Consider the following 19,085-nt stretch of genomic DNA (forward strand, 5'->3'; position numbering starts at 1 on the left):
CTTAACATTCATGAGAGAGGTTTAAATACACGTGTCCTTTCCTTCTGGAAGCTGAAGACTGCAAAGGCCATTCAATTTAATCAGCTTCTGCTCAGTTGTTCCAACTTTCATTTCAGTGTGGCGGAAAGGTGGAGGGGGGGGGGTAGTTGCGAACCATAATCCTTCAGGATAATGCTTAGCACTATCTTTAATGACAGCAGAACTGGAAAACCCTGCCATAAAAAAAAAAACCAGTGGGGGAAACCAAAGTATATTTGCACCGGTGGTGTGGATTATTAAATATTTACTTAGGTTTGTTTTTGTTTTTTTAAAAAAGCCCGTTGTGCGATTGATAGAAGAAGCCAACTACCGAGGGCTGGCAGAGGTCCGGTTTGTTACATGGCACAACCGTTACGTCCTGAACATTAAAGATGGCTTCCAGCAGAATTCGTGCATTCGAAGAGAAATCAAGAGGAGACCTTTCTTCCGCTCCTGTGTGATCCTCATGCCATACTTGCAGTAAGTGATGGGACTCCCCTTCGGCAGCGACCGTTGTTGTGGGGCAAATGGACATGGGTGAACCCCCTACAACCCCTTTCCTAACGCTGGAGTGCCCATGTTTCTTTACTGAGATGTCTTGACTTACCCAAATGTTAATGAATGGTGACCTCCTGGTTTTTTTCAGAGGGCTTAACTGCATAGGATCATGCTTTAGGTGCACCTAACCCCCATCTATTACAGCTCCCCCTGACTTCGTAGGTGTCCTTGCAATCAGTTGTTCTGGATTCCGTTAAGGGAATGCTGAACACCTGCATTTCAGTTGCACTTCTATTTATCCAACTTCTCTGTTTGACCTCTGTGCTTACCATACTCTCTCCTAGGTCCCCTAGCTGTATTAAGGGAATTTCTGTTCTGATATTCCTTGCGTTATTTCCCCAGCATTGTATAGAAGATAGTCAATAAGGGGAGCAGCTCTGGAAATTTTGCATTAGTGGGCAGTAACAGAACCAATCACTATGACAGTTCATCGGGCCTTTTAGGATTGGATAATAATTCCCAGGAGCTGGTGCCTGACCCTGGGGAGGCTCGTGTCCTTTTTGAAATCTGCTTGTTGATGCTCTATTGGTCAGAGGAATGGTATTGGGTGGGGTTCTGCCTTCACCCCACATTTTAGAGGCTTAGGAGCCCTGTTGGTGGTGGGCTGGGCTACCTGGCTAGCTCCCTAAGAGGCGAACCTCCTTTAGGTATGGGTAGTTGCCGCTTCAAAATTAGTTAACGGAGGAGCAGCTATGACAGTCTGTTCATAGGAATCACAAGGTCTTATAGCACCTTTAAGGACCAGCTGTTATTGCAGCTTTTGGGAATATAACCCTTCATCATATGCATCCCTTGGGTTCTGCTCCACAAGACTTTTAGGTCAAAAGACTTGCGTGTGGTTTGAAACTACCAGAAATTCAGCAGGAATAAAACTGATCTAGGGTGCTTCCTGCAACTGGAAGTAGAATGGCAACTTGGATTCCAGGCTTCTAACTAGCCAAGTGGGCATTGCCCCTTCCCCAAATGTTGGAAGGGGAGGTAGTTTCTCCCCCCCCCCCCCCCCGCTTTCTTTCATTGGGCCATTATGCGTTTGGGGGAGAATTAAATACTGCCTTTCCCCTCACTGTACTTCTGGTTGTCCTCTACAGTTTGAGGGAAACAGAACGGAAGGAAATGCTATAAAGGCGCAATGCCATTTGGAAATTGAAAAAATTAGTAGTGAACAGAGTTGCTTCCTAGAGAGGAGAGACAGACCATAGAGAGGAAAGCGGCTAGAGCAATCTGATTGGTCAGAACATCGGCACAGTGGGGCTTTTACACATGGGGAAACTGTGCGGAAATTCCATTGAGCTTTTATATATATATATCTGGGTTTTTTTCTGAACTCTGTGAAGAAGAAAAGGAAAGGGAAACCTGGGGAGGGGGCGAGACACACCTTGTTCACAACTCTGTACAAAGAGCGTGGAAAACATGCCTCTTTCCATTGTTAAGTGCCCAGTACAGTAGCAGCCTTAATGAAGTCCATTGCTGCCAACTGTACCCTGGGTTTGAACACCTAGTGTTCGGGTTTTAAATACACGGAAGTGTGTTCCGTGGTCTGTGCTCATGGGACCTTCGTGATGGCAGCTTAATGTTCCGGGAACTGTGTCTCCTTCAGGTGACACTGTCCATCATAGGAGGGCTAGGATTCCTCACCCGGGACTGGCTTGAGCAGATGCAGGAATGATCACTAGGACAGGTCATACGCATCAAAAACATGCTGTGTTTCTGCAGCCCAGTGAAAAATCGCACGATAACTCCGTCTCCGTGGATCCCAGTAATATTATCATACGAGCTGCTGCTATTCCGATGGCTGGTCCTTTTGCCCCTAGCTTTCTAAATTAAAAACTTAGGCTTGAAGGTATAATGGTATATCATGTGATTGTTCCCAGGTATGACCCGCAACCTAGATAACTATGATGTTCCTCCCCCAGTCCCAAGAGGCAGTGTGCTTCTGAATATCCATTGGCTAGAAACTACTGGAGGGGAGAGTGCTGTTGCACTCATTTATTTTATTTTTATTTGTTGAATTTATATCTTGCCCTATATCTGCAAGTCTCCCGTGGGCATCTGGTTGGCCACTGTGAGAACAGCATGCTGGACTAGATGGGTCATTGGGTCGATCCAGGAGGGTGGTTCTTATAGTGAACAGTTCCCCTGCTCCAAACAAAAGAAATCTTGTTTCCAAATACTTCTAAAAGTACATCTTCAGATTACTATTTTGTTGTTGTTGTTATGTTGATCCAATACCCCAATTTCTCTCCACCCTAGGACTCTTGGTGGCAGCCCCACAGTACCTGTGGCGCCGACAACCGACTCGCAAGTCTTATCCCCGACTGCCGTTACCTCTCCAAACTTCTACCCTGAAACGTGGGTCAGCATGGATCCAGCTCAGGACTTCGTCCAAGTGCCTGTGTCAAAGGAAGACAAAAGCTACAGAACCATTTACAATCTCTTTCATAAGACTGTGCCAGAGACCAAATACAAAATTTTGAAAATACTGCGAGTTCAGAACCAGTTTTTGTGGGAGAAGTATAAGAGGTGAGCCAACACGTATAATAACAGTTCTCCTCCTCCTTATTAATTGGGGAAAACCTCTCCGCTTTCGTTGGGTGAGGATTGTTGAGTTGGAAGGGGGGTCCTCAAACATCATCTGGTCCAACCAGCTGCATATTGCAGGAAATCCAGTACTGCAACGTCCCTGTAAAATGAATTTGCCCAGTTGTGAAGTGCAGTTTTATTGTTAATACAAAGTGTAGGAGGGTCTGCAGATCCAGTTTGTTAAAAATGAGTAGCTGTTTTAGCAAGTTGTGTACCCAATCGAAAACACTCGAGTTGTGGGAGCGTGTTTGATTCTGGCTCTTCATTGTTAGGAATTCTAGCAGAAGCCCAGAAATTCCTCTGAAGCACCCAGAGAGCTGTCACTTCCTGGTCTACCATTTTGGGGTTGGTTGGTGGTTTTTGTTTTGTTTTTTTTTTAGAAAGGAGAAGTCCTTTTGTTGAACCTGGCAGCTCAGGACTTTGAGGAGTAATTGTTCCTTTTGGAGAGCTCTTAAAAGTGATCAGTTTGAATTGAAGTTTGCTGGCCTCTTTCTAAATTTGCTAAACCGGGGACACATTTTGCTGCAAGGGAGACTAAGGCAAAACTATGTGGGGTGGGGAGGCGGCCCATCTTCCAGTCTAGGTGGAGTGTTTTACCTGTGCATCAGAAAACCAACTAAGTTTGTTATTGGTATGAGCTTTCGTGTGCATGCACACTTCTTCAGATACACTGAAACAGAAGTCACCGATCCTTATATATAGTGAGAGGGTGTGGAGGGGTATTACTCAGAAGGGTGGTGGGAATGGGTGATTGGCTGATAGGTGTGGTAAACCTGTTGATAACTGTTAACAGTGACTTCTGTTTTCCCCGCTTCCAGGAAAAAGGAGTACATGTGTAAAAAGATGACAGGACTGGACCGGATTATGAATGAAAGACATTTGTTCCATGGCACCTCGCAGGATGTGGTCGACGGAATCTGCAAGCATAATTTTGACCCCCGGGTCTGTGGGAAGCATGCCACCATGTTTGGGCAAGGCAGCTACTTTGCCCGCAAAGCCAGCTACTCGCACAACTTCTCCAAGCGCTCTCCCAAAGGGATCCACTATATGTTCCTGGCTAAAGTCCTGACGGGGAGGTACACGGTCGGCAACCACACCATGCGAAGGCCTCCACCTGTCAACCCCAACAGCATCACCAGCGACCTCTACGACTCCTGTGTGGACAACTACTTCGAGCCTCAGATCTTCGTCATTTTCAATGACGACCAGAGCTATCCCTATTTCGTAATCCAATATGAAGAAGTTAGTAATGTCGTTGTGATCTGAGAACAGAATGGGGGGGGCGGAGTGTGCGGAAAAAAGAGAGAATTGCTTCATGTTGATTTGTTGTTGTTGTAACAACCTTTTTTTAACCTGATATTTGTAGAATTGGATCCCTTTTGCTGCGGAAGGGGGAAAAGAAACAATTGCGGAACTCTGAATAAAAGATGCTAAGGGGCTAGGGAGGGCGGGGGCAGAAAAAAAAGACATTTTTAAAACTCCTGAAAAAGACCAATTGTGCACTTGCTATATTCTGTGCAAACTGTAAATATTTTTCCATTGTTTATAGTCGAGGGGAGAAAAGAAAAACCTGTGCCTTTTGTTATAAACACTATTTATGTTAGTAAACTTAATGTTTTAAAAAAAGAACCTTGACGTGTGCGTCTTAAATGCTTATTTGTAGTCTTGCTTGCCTGGTTATGCTTGGCACCATTCTCAGGCTGCCAATGTTTGCTCCTTGGCTCCATGCTGCAGAATGTTCTTCCTGCTGTTCAAAGCACAGGGACAGCCTAGCCTAGCTTTCCTTCTTCCTGGGCAGCTGACATTCCATGCAAGCCCAAAGAGCAGAAAAACCCGCAGAGAGGAGTTTTCTTGGTTCAGATGCTGCTGCAAAACAGCCTCTCCTAGCAATCCAAGTTCATATGTCAATGTTAAACCTCTTGCTTATAAAGCATTGCTGCTTCTGTCTTCTGCCGCCTCCTAGCACAAAGATTTCTCAAACTTGAATTTAGGTTGTGGCCACAGCAGTGATATCCCATACAAGTCTCTGCAGGTAACATCTGGGAAACACATCTCCCCCTAGAGCAAGGGTGGGGAAGCTCTTTCCCCGCAAGGCCACTTTCCCCGCAAACCATGCTCAACCCCCCCCCCCCGGGATGTCAGCAGCTGATGGGCTGCGTTCAGCCTGCTTTGTGTGCTCATGTTCTTTGCAGGGAATGTGCTGGTGAAGCAGAACTTGCTCCCGTGCATCAACCTTTGACAGGCGGGCCAGCACTGAAGGTGATCTCGAGTTTGCATGAATGAGCGAGAGCTTGATTTTGGCGCCTTTAACTAGCACCCGTTAAAGCTAGTGAATTGCCAGCATGTAAAAAAGCGGGCATTGGGCTGGAAAAGTCCAGTTTCAGGGTTGGAGGGAAGCTGCATGTGGGCAGCTGATGAGAATGAGAAGTGAGTCCAGAAATGAAGTTGTCGCACAGCCCGCTAGCATGAGGTTGGCATCTTGTTCATCGCCTGAGAGCAGCATAGAGAAGTGGGTGCCTCTTTGCTGTGAGAAAAATGTGGAAGCGGTGCCCTCGACAAGGAGGAGACCCTGTGTGGTCTGCACTCGCTGTTTTTCGCAGGTTCTGCGCCATTTCCCAGGACCAACAGTTGGTTTACATGCAACTCCAATCTTAGATAATGAAGAGCTCGTTTTGGGTTTTGACTTTGGTAACTTAAGAACAATACGCATTGCTCACAGCATGCAGGGAAATTTGTTGCTAGCTGTGTGAGACGGGAGTGCAAATGAAATATGGCCTATGCCACTGAAAATCTATAGCAAAGGGGGTGGTTTGGACCCAGATCTGATGCAATCCAACCAAGAAAAAGCATAGGGCAAGAAAAGAGATTTTTCTTTTTGTGGTTTAATCTTGAAAAAGGAACTGCTTCATTTTGAGTTAATGATTTTAAAATTCATAAAGTGAAAACAATTGCTGCACCTTTAGTAAGTTTTTGATCAGGCTATTTATCATTCTGCTTGGTGTATAACATTAGGTTTTCTTTTGCAATCGGGGAAAAAGAAGATTGTGCAGCTCTTGGCATTGTGGAACTTGTCTCTCTCCAACTGTGCATTAATTATCACTGCTGGTGCTTGGATCAATCCAATTTCAGCAATGCGGGTGCTGAGAGGACGGTTACACAATAATGCAGAGGTGGGCTGAGATACCTTGCTGGCCGAGAACAGAAAATGCTGTCCAAGGCCACCCAAAGTATTTTGGGACCAGATGCATGGAATCCCAGAAGTTCTTTCCCCACTTCTCCCCAGCAGGAAAAATACATTTTTCTGCTCTAATGATACCCAAAATCAGCTGCCAAGAGTGGCAACTTCACTTTTCCTCCATCAAAAGGCCTGTGCTTGCAGAAAAGTATGGGGTTGGTAAAGCAGCGAATTAAGCCCCACCCAAAAACAGAGGATGCAGATTTACATAAAATTTGCACCTTTTCATTGGTATGTGTATATGCAAAATTAGAAATTATCACTACAACCTAAATAAAAATCCAGTGCATACAAGGGTGAAGCTGTGAGCAAGTATACTTAGTCTGCTGCCCAGGAGCTAACAGCTGGCAACTTTCAGGCACCTGTGTTCCCTTCCTGGAATTCTTTATTTTTCAGCCATACACAGAGAAGACTCCTTCAAAGAGAAAATTGCCCTCTGTAAAGCAGGACACATGATCAGTTCCATGACTGGTTGCATTTCAGACCATTTTGATACACATGTCTGATTTTCTAACCCATCCGTAGCAGGCGAAGATTATCTTCTGTTGAAGAGCCCAGAATTTGCATTGTGGTCGTTCAAAGTATGAGGTGAGGCGAGAACTGTTTGCAGCAAGCTGCTATCTCATTCTCGGCTCCACCTCTGCCCATTATCTTCAGTTGAGGAGTTTTACGGGGCAAGTGCAAACTGTTAAAGAGCCAAGCATGGGTTGAAGTTGCCTCCCACACATATCTTTAGAGCAGTGGAAAAATCGCATTGTTGTGGCTCTGGAAAAATGGCATGGCTGGGCATGTGCGGAGCAGAGGTCCCGCCACTTTAACCACAGCACCATTCTCAGCTTTGCAAAGAGCACCCAGGAAGTCCTGTTCGAAACTCCCATTTTTCTAGGCACATTTTGCAACAGGGAATTTCATTAGCTCAAGCAGTTTCTGAGCTCTGGGCACAGTACTGCACCTAAGGTTTCAGATTAAAACTGCAGAGTGGAAGGAAAGGAGGACCTTTTTATGCCTCCCCACTTCCAGCTACTCTCTGAAGGCTGGAGAAGAGACCCTCTTAAGAATATTAGGGGGGTGAGCAGGGGAAGGACTAGACCATGTGAAAAATGAACAGAATACTTTAGCTGCCATTCATTCATTTTCAGCTTGTATTGTTATAAAAAAGCATGCCTGGACATTCCATTGTTGCGCCCATAATCTAGGCATAAGGTGCCATTTAGCTTCTAGCTTTCATATCTCAGTTTCTAACCCTGTCAGGTGCAAGAGAACCCTTCATTTTCATGTCTTGTCACTTCCTGTTTAAGGAGACCAACTAAAGTGGGGGGATGTATCCAAGGACCCTGGAGCCAACAAAGCTTAGAGGTGGGTTGGGTGAGAAGACACACCAAATAAGTATATTATATTTATCTTGCCTTGTCAGCCCCTGCTGCAGTTCTGTTTCTGAGAAGACCTGGCCTTAATCAATAGGCAATTCTGGGTAGCTTCCTACATCAGCACGTTGGGCAAAACGGCTATTCTCTCTGCAGCACTCTCCCGATGAGTGTACTTCAGCTGCTCAAGAACAGCAGGAGGAGCAAGAGAAGGACAACGGGATGGACTCGAGAAGCTCCAGAAGCAAAATAAACAGCACGTCTGGGGAGTTGACTTGCACACGGTACACAGAAAGCTGGACTGGGGAAGCTGTTCCAATCCGAGGGCCACCTTCCCTCCTGGGCAGCTTTCTGGGGGCCACATGCAAGCAGGGTGTGTCTTCTCCTGAGTTCAAAGTGGGCCAGGCCAAAGGTAACAGTGGGCGGAGCAATCTATGTGACTATCAGCTACATTCCAGCTACACAAGTCAGAGGTTTCTATACAGTCATACCGTGGGTTGAATATGCTTCAGGTTGAGCGTTTTCGGGTTGCGCTCCGTGGCGACCAGGAAGTAACAAGAATGCGTTACTTCCGGGTTTCACTGCTCGCGCCTGCACAGATGCTCAAAATGACATCACACGCATACACGGAAGCGGCGAATCGCAACCCATGCATGCGCAGACGCGGGTTGCATTCACTTCAGGATGCGAATGGGGCTCTGGAATGGATCCCGTTCCCATCCAGAGCTACCACTGTACACACAAACACAGGCTCCTCAACACCAAGAGGCATTATAGGAGCATAGTGTTGGGATGCGTCCAAGGGAACGGGCAATTTGCAGGCCCCCCAGCTGGCTCCAGCCCACCGGCCAGCAGCCGGGCAAACTCCAGTCCTTTGGGACAGCATCAGAAGCCTTCAGAAACTTGAGCACGCCTTAACCAGCAGAGTGAATAACACACAACAGAAGTAGCAGACAGAGGCATATGTAAAGCATATTTACAAGCTGTTTATTCAGCATAGTTCAGGACAAAGAAAACATGTCTGCTCTCTTTCATGTCCAAGAGCAGGAAGCACTAAACAAAAGCTATACACAAACGGAAGTTCCCAGCAAGCTGTGCTGGAATGTAAACAGACATGTGACATACAACAATCCACATATCTAATACATAGGATGGGCCCTTGATTCATCTAGCTTAGCAGTGGCTCACCAGAGATTCTGGCAGTGGCTGGCAGTGGCTCACCAGAGATTCAGGCAGAGGTCTCTCGCCCAGCCTTACCTAGAGATGCTGAACCTGGGATCTTTGCATGGAAAGGAGATGTTCTATCCACAAACTACAACCCTTCTTCCCCTGAATCTCAGTTCAAGGATACATTTCAGGCAGGCAAAAGGACTCAAGGAACGTGGGTGATGGACAAGATCCGGGGAGGGCTGGATAGAGACATCTGGAGGGCTGCATATCTCCACACACCCCCAGGCCTGAGGTGCCCCACTCTTGCAGTAAGCAATAGGACAAAGCCCCCCCAAAAAAGTATCTCATGAAGAAAAGAGGGTGTAAAGAGTCTTTCATAAAAGGGAGCATTCCAACTGCTCATTCCATGAGCGTTTTGAAGAGGTGCCATCGGGCAAAAGACTGACCACATGCTACTGCTGCTGATCATGTAGCTCAGCTCATAGGCAAACCAGCTGGAATGTACAGGCTCCCAAGGTGTGGTAGGAGAGACTGACCAAGCAGGACCATTGAGGAAATTAGCTGTAAAGAAAAGGGAAATTGGGGGCGGCGTGGGGGGGGGGAGAAACCAGCAACGAACAAACAAATCCAGCACAAAGTGATGTATTTGGGATGCATTACACTTGTTCTTCATGTATTATACAAACGCACATCTGGAGCTACTAAACTTAATGGATACATCTGTTGATGCAGATGTGTGGCATAAGAGGCCAGGACTTAACTAGAGCAGGATCCGGTCCCATTCCTACACATTTTTCAGATTCTTGCTTCCTCTTGTGTGCACGCACACTTCTTCACGTTAGCTATAGCCCATATTCTTTCAAGCCGCTCTGTTGCCTTTACAGCACCCCCTCCCAATACTTAGAATTATAGAGCTGGAAGGGACCCCAAGGGTCATCTAGTCCAACCCCCTGCAATGCAGAAATCTCAGCTCAAGCATCCATGACAGATGGCCATCCAACCTCTGTTTAAAAAACTCCCAAGGAAGGAGAGTCCACCACCTCTCGTGGGAGTCTGTTCCACTGCCTAACAGCTTACTGTCGGAAGGTTTTAACAAATGATTAGTTGGAATCTCCTTTCTTGCACCTTGAGACCATTGGTTTGAGTCCTATCCTCCAGAGCAGGAGAAAACAAGCATGCTCCCTCTTCCATATGACAGCCCTTAAGACATCTGAAGATGGCAATCATATCTCCACTCAGTCTCCTCTTTTCCAGGCTAAACATACCCAGCTCCTTCAAGCGCCCCTCATAAGGCTTAGTTTCCAGACCCTTGATCCTCTTGGTTGCCCTCCTCTGCACACACTCCAGCTTGTAAACATCCTTCTTAAATTGTGGTTCCCAGAATTGGACACAGTATTGCAAGTAACAGCTCTTTAAAGCCTTCTTAAAGTCCAGGGTGCATGTCCAACTACACTCCCTCTTTCCCTATGAAACCCAAGAGGACACAATCACTTCCTCCCAATAACTTAATAGCTATTGCCATGTTTTGCTGAAGTTAATGAGGGTTGGGGTTGTTTTTTTAATCAGCGCTTTATCTCAGGGTTGTGCTTGTTCCTTAAAATGGGGAAAACTGGTTTGCAATTAATCTTTTTTTACCCCTGAGAACAGCATCAGACATGTGTAGCACTCAGCACAGAACACCTGGCTGATATTTTATTGCATTTCTGTTCAGTTCACCGTTCTGTGCTTTACCCAAATGATAGGTCTCCATTTCCTCCTTACAGAAAACAGATTGTGTGATAGATGGGCAAACCACCATCTGCAATGATTCTTATCTTTATTTCCCGCACACGGAGGGCAGGCTCAACGCCTAGGAGAGGAAACATGTAACTTTCATCGCAAGAATAAGCCGTTTCTCAGTGTTCACAGGACGTGATTTCTGCAAACGTCCAGAGATAAGAGGAGGGATCTGTACTTTTTGTGTGGAAAATATTTATTGTAGCAAAGGTTGTTAAAAGTTTAAGGTAAATTTTAACCAGATGGACTGTGAAAACTCTCTCTCTCTCTCTCTCTGTGTGTGTGTGTGTGTGTAATTGGATAAGCAAAGCACTGGATTTGTTTGTGCAGTAAAATATCTCAGTCAGAACAAATTACAGAAAAATCTATGCATGCCTTTGGGATACAGCTTGTCCATAATGCCACACTTTTATAGAATCACTGTTGGGTATGGTGGGGAAGAGTACTGGGTCTGACCAGGCTCAAATCCCTGCTCAACCATGATGTTTAGTGGGTGATCTTCGAAACACCACTAATTCTCAACCCAGTCTACCTCAGAGATTTATTGTAAGTATAAAATGGGGGAAACCCAGGGTATGCCACCCTGAGCTCTTTAGTGGAAATCCCAAGCTAGATGCTTTCCAGGCGCGATCAAACGTGTTGCTTTTAACCTTTAAAGCCCTAAAGGGTATAGAGTTTGGTTAAGATATCATCTGTCCAGTTATTAAAATCTGGAAGAGAGGCCCATTTAATGGTACCACCACTTGCAGAAGTCCGCTTGACGTCAGACATGAGAGGGCTTTCTCCTGTGTCGCTCCCACACGGTGAAATGTGCTCCCATTAAAGCAGGCATAGGCAAACTCCGGCCCTCCAAATGTTTGGGACTACAACTCCCATCATCCCTAGCTAACAGGGCCAGTGGTCAGGGATGATGGGAATTGTAGTCCCAAACATCTGGTGGGCCAGAGTTTGCCTATGCCTGCATTAGAGTTACAATGGGTCTGTCTGTCTCTCTCCCTCTGCATTAAGAAGAGGTGTCGAGAAGCATCCCTTTAATTTTACCTTTAAATTTGCTTTTAGTAATCATAGAGTTGGAAGGAACCCCAGGGTCATCTAGTCCAACCCTCTGCAGTGCAGGAATCTCAGCTCAAGCATCCATGACAGATGGCCATCCAACCTCTGCTTAGAAACCTCCAAGGAAGGAGAGTTCACCACCTCTCGTGGGAGACTCTTCCGTTGCTGAACAGCTCTTGCTATCAGAAAGTTCTCACTGATGTTTAGTCTGAATCTCCTTTCTTGTAACTTGTTGCTCTTTTGTTGTTGCTGCTTTCTTGTAACTTGTTGCGGGTTTGATTTTATTTTTTTTTAAAAAAAGAAGCGGCTGTATTACTATTTTGAGCTATTGTACTGTACACCGGGATGCGGGTGGCGCTGTGGGTTAAACCACAGAGCCTAGGACTTGCTGATCAGAAGGTCAGCGGTTCGAATCCCTGTGATGGGGTGAGCTCCCATCGCTCAGTCCCAGCTCCTGCCAACCTAGCAGTTTGAAAGCATGTCAAAGTGCAAGTAGATAAATAGGTACCGCAGTGGCGGGAAGGTAAACGGCGTTTCCGTGCGCTGCTCTGGTTCACCAGAAGTGGTTTAGTCATGCTGGCCCCATGACCCAGAAGCTGTACGCCTGCTCCCTCGGCCAATGAAGCGAGATGAGCGTCACAACCTGAGAGTTGGCCACAACTGGACCTAATGGTCAGGGGTCTCTTTACCTTTACCTTTACCTTTACTGTACACCACCTTGGAGGTTTGCAGAAAGGCAGAACAAACATATTGCAAATAAATAATTATCACCAAGCATATAGTGATATATGCCTGGCCTGCATATAGTCATTAGGAGATCTGCTGGCAGGGAGGGTTCCAACCTGTCACCTAAACTGAAGCCTCCCCAGGCAGCTGGGCAGATTTGCATCCCGTGCAAAAATGCAGTCAGTGGGCGGAGCTGCATTTCAAGAAGACTCTCCTTTGCTAGGCCTGCGTCAGATCTGCCAGCTAGGGAGTGACAAGCTTGAGCTTTCCCAGACCGCATATTATCTGCTGTTCCTGACAGTGTCAATTTAGACATTGATCTTGGGGAAAGTTTGTTCCCCTACAAAGAGGAACAAACAGACTTACCCTGCCCTAATCCCAAAGTGGAGCACCGAGGAGCAGCGATTCTGTTTGCTATCTGGTGTGAACAGTGTGAGCTGTTCCCGGAAAATTCTCCTGGGAAACAAGCTACCGTAGTTTGCATGCAGCTCAAGTCACTGGGTGTTCGTTCCGGGGATCAAATGTCCCAGCCAGGGCATAGTCTGAGGACAAATGATGCAGCCACCTTGCTGAAGCTAAGCAGTTCTGGGTCCATTCAGTGCTTGAACAGGCCGAGACCACATACGGTCCTCCATGTGCCTGAGTTCTACAGCAGAAGGAAGAAAATGTACTAGAATAAATGCATGAAATCATTCTGCATGTTTGATCCTCCTAAGCCATGTGTGCTGACACTCAGGGCTGATTCCACAGCAGATGGTAATGGTAATATTGCAGGTATGGGGCTCTCTCTTGCCTCACCAACAGACACATTTTGAGGGACCGTCTCCCATGCTTTCAGTCTGGACACAGTCTTCCCCTTGGCAAAACTGAAATGGTAACTCTAGAGGCTGCTGCTGGGTTATCTGGCACACAGACACGCTGTGGGTGGTTGCTGAGATGGACAGAGGAGGAAAGAGGATGGATGAGCTTTGCACAAGACTGCTATAACAGCATCGTATTTCCCGCATAAGCTACTTGGGGCATACCACATCCAGATAACGCACACACTGCAATCGCTCTGCGGTGCTCAGCCCAGACAGTTTCTGGAGAGTGAATTCATTTACAGAGGAAACCTGCAGTCTTTCCCCAATTGCATCTTAGACTTCTCTAGAACCTCAGCCCAAGTCAGCCCTGCCAACCAAGGTTGGACAGGGGACTTCAAATCCCTAGGTGCCAATGTCAAATGCATACGTAGGATAGCACTCCTTCTTGAGGAAATCAGCCCTGAGTGCTCACTGGAAGGACAGATCCTGAAGCTGAGGCTCCAATACTTTGGCCACCTCATGAGAAGACTCCCTGGAAAAGACCCTGATGTTGGGAAAGATGGAGGGCACAAGGAGAAGGGGACGACAGAGGACGAGATGGCTGGATAGTGTTCTCGAAGCTACCAGCATGCGGGAGGCAGTGGAAGACAGGAGTGCCTGGCGTGCTCTGGTCCATGGGGTCACGAAGAGTCAGACACGACTAAATGACTAAACAACAAGGATAGCCCTCGTGCCTTTGGAATTCCTGCTGGGCTAAAAGTGAGCCTATAATTTTACCAGTCAGGAAGAATCATGCAAATACACATAATGCCTTGAACGCATCTTATTAAATATATAGCTCTGAGTTTTCCACGAATACTTTTTCCCCCAGCTCGTGCAGTCTGCTTGACTCCCTACACATTGCCCACCAGCTATTGTGCAGCTTGATCTCATGTCCCTTATATCATCCTGAGTTTGGGAACTCTAAAAAACTGTACTTTCTTTCCACTCCCCTCTTAAAACCCCATCTTCAGGACCTTCCTGGGTCAAACAACTCATATAGGGACATGCTTCTCAAAATTCCAAGGTATTTCCCTGTGAGGAGCTGTGTGTTAATCCAAATTTATGATATGGTTTATCTCTGTAGATCATGGCATAAGTGGAAGATTGACTTAACTCTATTATGACATGAGACTCTTCATGATGAGCTTGGGTGACCATAGAACAAGCCAGATTCCAGCCCCCTGCTGAAAGGCATTCAGGAATACCCTCAGTTCACACACAACTGATTTAAGGATTAACACATGCAAAATTAGTTGTCAAGTACAGGATATTCAGCTCCTCAATGGGATCCACCCACACAATGGTAAGGTGGTTTGAAGGCAGATCGCAGACAGAGATGGCCCGGTGCAGATAATAATGGTTCACTATTTCAAGTCTGTTAAGCAAACAGGATGGCCACTTCTGCTTTGCTTTAAGGGCAGGTATACTTTCCTCTCCCGCCCCCCTTCTAGTGTAGTTTTATAGCTAAATTGTCATGCCCATGCTTCTGTAGGCCCTCTAAAATAGTTAGGGAATCTTTTACTCTTTAATCAATGTATGTGTTGTAATTTGCTATCTGCTTAGATTGTAACTTTGCTGTCTAAAGCAGCATGTCTTTTTATAGATACCGGTAGATGGATGATAGATAATAAAACTAGCTTTCTTTATTTCTTTGTGTGACAGCTTCCTGTGGGCATCAGATTAAAGATTAACATGCATCCATAACAAGCACACATCAAAACTCCAGCAAAAGATCCTAAACATCTCAGTGGTGTGCATATGAACACACATGTGAGTTCAGGTACACACTTGTAACATTCCTGCAGCTGCTAAGCTTCCAACTTAGCAATAAAGATGTGGTCTTTCTTTCTCCCTCCCTCTCTTTCCCCTCCTCTCTCCCTGGCAAATCTACAAGGGGAGTTTGCTGCACCTTGTAGATCAAACCCAAGGTTATATATATGGGGAGAGAGGGTCTCAGTGGGGAGGGGACTCTAGACTGCACTTTGATGTTGGCTGCAAAAAGAAAGGGAACCTGGAGGGCAAAGCAAATACTCCCTTTTGGAATATGCCTTAGGTTAGCTGGTTGAGACAGAAGTGCAGGGAGGACTTGAGAAAGAACAGCAAAGTTGGGACAGGGTATTCCTGCTGCTTGAGCAATACAGTGCTTAGGGTTTAATAACCCCAACTCTTCAGAGCAATGGCACACAAAGAGGCTCTGAAAGGTCAGGATTAAGTGGAGAAAGAAGGTAAAGACTACAATCATTTGGCTGGAGTAACTTAGCCATTATTGGAGGAACCAACGAATTCATGTGCTGTCTTGCATCAGCTTTTGTTGGGAATGGGAAAGAAGGGGGTGGGGGTGGGGAGTTAAATATCAGAGGTCTGTTGATAACTTCCTTATGCAAAATTCTTTGTTCCAGGCTGGGTCTATAGAAGCCTTAAAGTATACAGACAATTTCTGAATATATTCTAAATCTCAGCTAATTTACAGTTCTCACCAATCTCCTGTGTGCCTGTGGTTTTCCCTATCTTTTTAGAATTCTCTTTTTAGCGAAAATATCAGCAGGACCTGACGCAAAAGCCTTGCAAAATAGTGGCAGTGTTGGTGCTGTTTCCATACCAACGGCTCCGGAATGTACAGAGCATCTTGCAAAAGTGTTATCAAATTAGCAGCTCCGTACCATATGGCGACCAAGTTCCACCCCTGCATCCAAACGGGGAGATGAAGTTTCCTCTTGAACAGTTATATCGGCAGTAAGAGTTGCTGCGGTGTGAATTGGGGCCCTCACACAACTGCAGCCATAAATCTTTTGACGCTCCTAGCCTTTATGACTTCTTTGGGAAATCTGGTTTCAGGAAACATTTGCATGCGCCAAACTGTAGGAAATAGCTTGTTGACTCAGGAATGGATGTAAGGGTTCAGCGCTTTGTGGAGGCGACATTCTATCACTGATCAACATGGGCAACACTCCATATGTTGAGGGATGCTTTTCCATCAAGATCCAGTGCGATCTGGAACATCCACAGAGAACCAAATGTCTATATGCACAATTTGCAGAGGTTTCTGGCCAGCACTCAATAACAGTGGATTCATACATGTCTAGAACATCCAAAAACCATAGCTTATTGTACACATAGTGCCTTATGTGGCAGATATTGTAGGGGCTCGGGTGGCGCTGTGGTATAAGCCACTGAGCCTCTTGGGCTTGCCGATTAGATGGTCAGCAGTTTGAATCCCTGTGATGGAGTGAGCTTCCGTTGCTCTGTCCCAGCTCCTGCCAACCTAGCAGTTTGAAAGCATGCCACTGCAAATGGATAAATAGGTACCGCTGCGGCGGGAAGGTAAACGGCGTTTCTGTGCGCTCTGGTTTCCATCACGGTGTTCCGTTGTGCCAGAAGCAATTTAGTCCTGCTGGCCACATGACCTGGAAAGCTGTCTGTGGACAAACACTGGCTCCCTCGGCCTGAAGTAAGATGAGCGCCGCAACCTCATAGTTGCCTTTGACTGGACTTAGCCGTCCAGGGGTCCTTTACCTTTACCTATACCTTTTTACATACTGTATATCCATACTGAAACTAAGCCAATACACACTGTTACCATGGATTAAATTGTCTTCCATAAAATACCCAGATTGACTCCTTTACGGATATGTCTGCATGCACTCTGGGTGCATCGCAAATAAGAAAGACTATGGGTTTCAGGACAGTGAATTCACCCTGAGAGCCATTCAAAGGAATGGCTCTTCTTATTATTACAATAAACTTTAACTACTATGCAATCAACATGGGGATTTTTTCACAGCAGGGCAAGACTTGGTCCCAGTTAAATCTTTATGATCACAGCAAATCTTTATATGAGAGCAGTGGAAAAGCTGGCTGTGATAATATGGGTGAGAAAGGGACAGGTGAAAGGAAGACTATTTAGAGATGTCGGTCAGTGTTTCTTTCATCTGAGATAACAATCGCTGTAGAGTTTCTATGCTGCTTGTCGTTTTGTGTTTCGCAACTCAGCTAGTACAGTATTTTCATTTTCATTTCTCTCTGAATTCAGGGAGAGAGAAACAAATGCGCACTCCCAAAGGAGACAAAGGGAAAATGAGTAGGAAGAAAGGAATGAGAAAATGCTTAAGAGCGTGGAATGTATAAGAGCTTTGGAATGACGCAGTTAAAAATGCCGTCGCCATATTGGGAAGTTCTGTCGGAGGACTTAAGTCTGAGAGGAGAAATAGAGAAATAGAGCTATTTTTATATTGTGGGTGAAACTCCTCAGTGGGACTTAAGAATGACAGTTCTGTAATTAATAATGGAAAGAGCGCTGTTATCTATGAAGGTGATGATATATGGAAACCATCTCGATTTGAGGATTGGAAGAACGGAAAATTCACACAGGATTATTATTGGTGTTTATCGGCTTAAGGAGACTATCAGAAGAGATCATAAAGAAAAAAGAGAAAATATATGAACAAGATGTGATGTGGAAACAGCAAGATAAGACTGGATAGAATTATGAACTCTGTTTGGACTGATTTGGATTGATTTGGTCATTAACACAGTAGCAAGAAGATGATCAGAATCCCCCTTCGGATCTTGAAATATGGGTCCCCCCAACAAAATTTAAAATTCGGCTTTGTAATTCGGAATTTATGTGATGTGATTTAATTTGATTTGATTGGCTGGTTAATAAAAATTATTTAAAAAAGAGAAAATGCTTAAGAGCACTTGTGAGGAAACAGCAGCTGAGACCTAGCTCATTCCTTAATAGTTGTCTGGAGGTGGTGGGAGATCATCTACATCATCTTCCCTCTAGATGGATGCAGCAATCTCTTTGGCTATGTGCAGGCAGGTCCAAAGTCTGTTTATTTCCTGGGGTAAAATCCTAAAAAAAACTCAACAACTTCAACCCTAAAAAAGGTCAACAAACTTTGGTTGGCCCTTTGGTCGGCCCTCACAGCCCTTTACTTCATCAAATCTGGCCCTCTTTGAAAAAAGTTTGAGCACCACTGCTAAGGCCTCAGCATTTGGCACTGGTGTTTGTGATTTAATACGCACATTTTGTGGTCCCAAAATTGTACTGACACAAAACCAATACATGGCCCTATTGATGTAAATAAGATTGTGCAGAGTGCCCTGCTACCATACAACCCATCCTCCCTTTGCTGAGCCCTTCCTCCTTTGCTCACCTCATGACCTCTGTCATGGGGATCAGTATCCCAACAGAAGTTGGTATCTTTGTAGCGAATTTTCCATCTTCTTACCTCTCCATCCGAACCCATTGCATGAGCTAAACCATGTAGTTAGTTTCCTTACAAACACTGATAGCAGTGTTAGCGGTTTTAGGGAGGGATCACTCGCTGGATCATCACCTTGTTGTGGTGAGTGGGCTTGCACGTTCCTATGACCCTTGTGAGCAAAGCTGTCAAGAGTCTTGTACTCCCAGCAGGGTCACCCAAGACGGTAAGGTCAAAGGGGAGGAGCTAGACAAAGAATGATCCAAAAAGTCCTCAACAGCAGAACAGGCAGGTGATAACAAGCAGTATGTTTACAACAGCTGTGAAGGCAGGTAAGGGCTGCGGCAGATAAGAATCAATCTCTTTGAAAAATGTGATAGAACCGATTGCAGAAACTATTGAGGCATCTCTTTATTAGCTGCATCCGGCAAAATTCCTGCAAGGATCTTAGCAAACCATCTCCTAACAATATCGGAGGTTACCCTTCCTGATTTTCAAAATGGTTTTTGACCTTCTAGGGAGAAAGTGGACATGATTTTTTCATCGCTCATCA

At 45.6% G+C, this 19,085-nt stretch overlaps 1 protein-coding gene across 1 annotated transcript in view; it reads left to right on the plus strand.

Annotated features, from left to right (window-relative positions):
- TIPARP (TCDD inducible poly(ADP-ribose) polymerase) overlaps positions 1-4,785 on the plus strand; it is a 30,024-nt gene extending 25,239 nt beyond the window's left edge. Inside the window, 3 exon segments of the mRNA XM_079977848.1 lie at positions 317-498; positions 2,827-3,096; positions 3,975-4,785. Of these exon segments, the coding sequence (XP_079833974.1) occupies positions 317-498; positions 2,827-3,096; positions 3,975-4,422 (900 nt within the window). The 3' untranslated portion in view covers positions 4,423-4,785.
- Positions 4,786-19,085: the final 14,300 nt, after the last annotated feature.

Source organism: Podarcis cretensis (assembly GCF_951804945.1).
Source record: "Podarcis cretensis genome assembly, chromosome: 5".
Taxonomy (NCBI): Eukaryota; Metazoa; Chordata; class Lepidosauria; order Squamata; family Lacertidae; genus Podarcis; species Podarcis cretensis.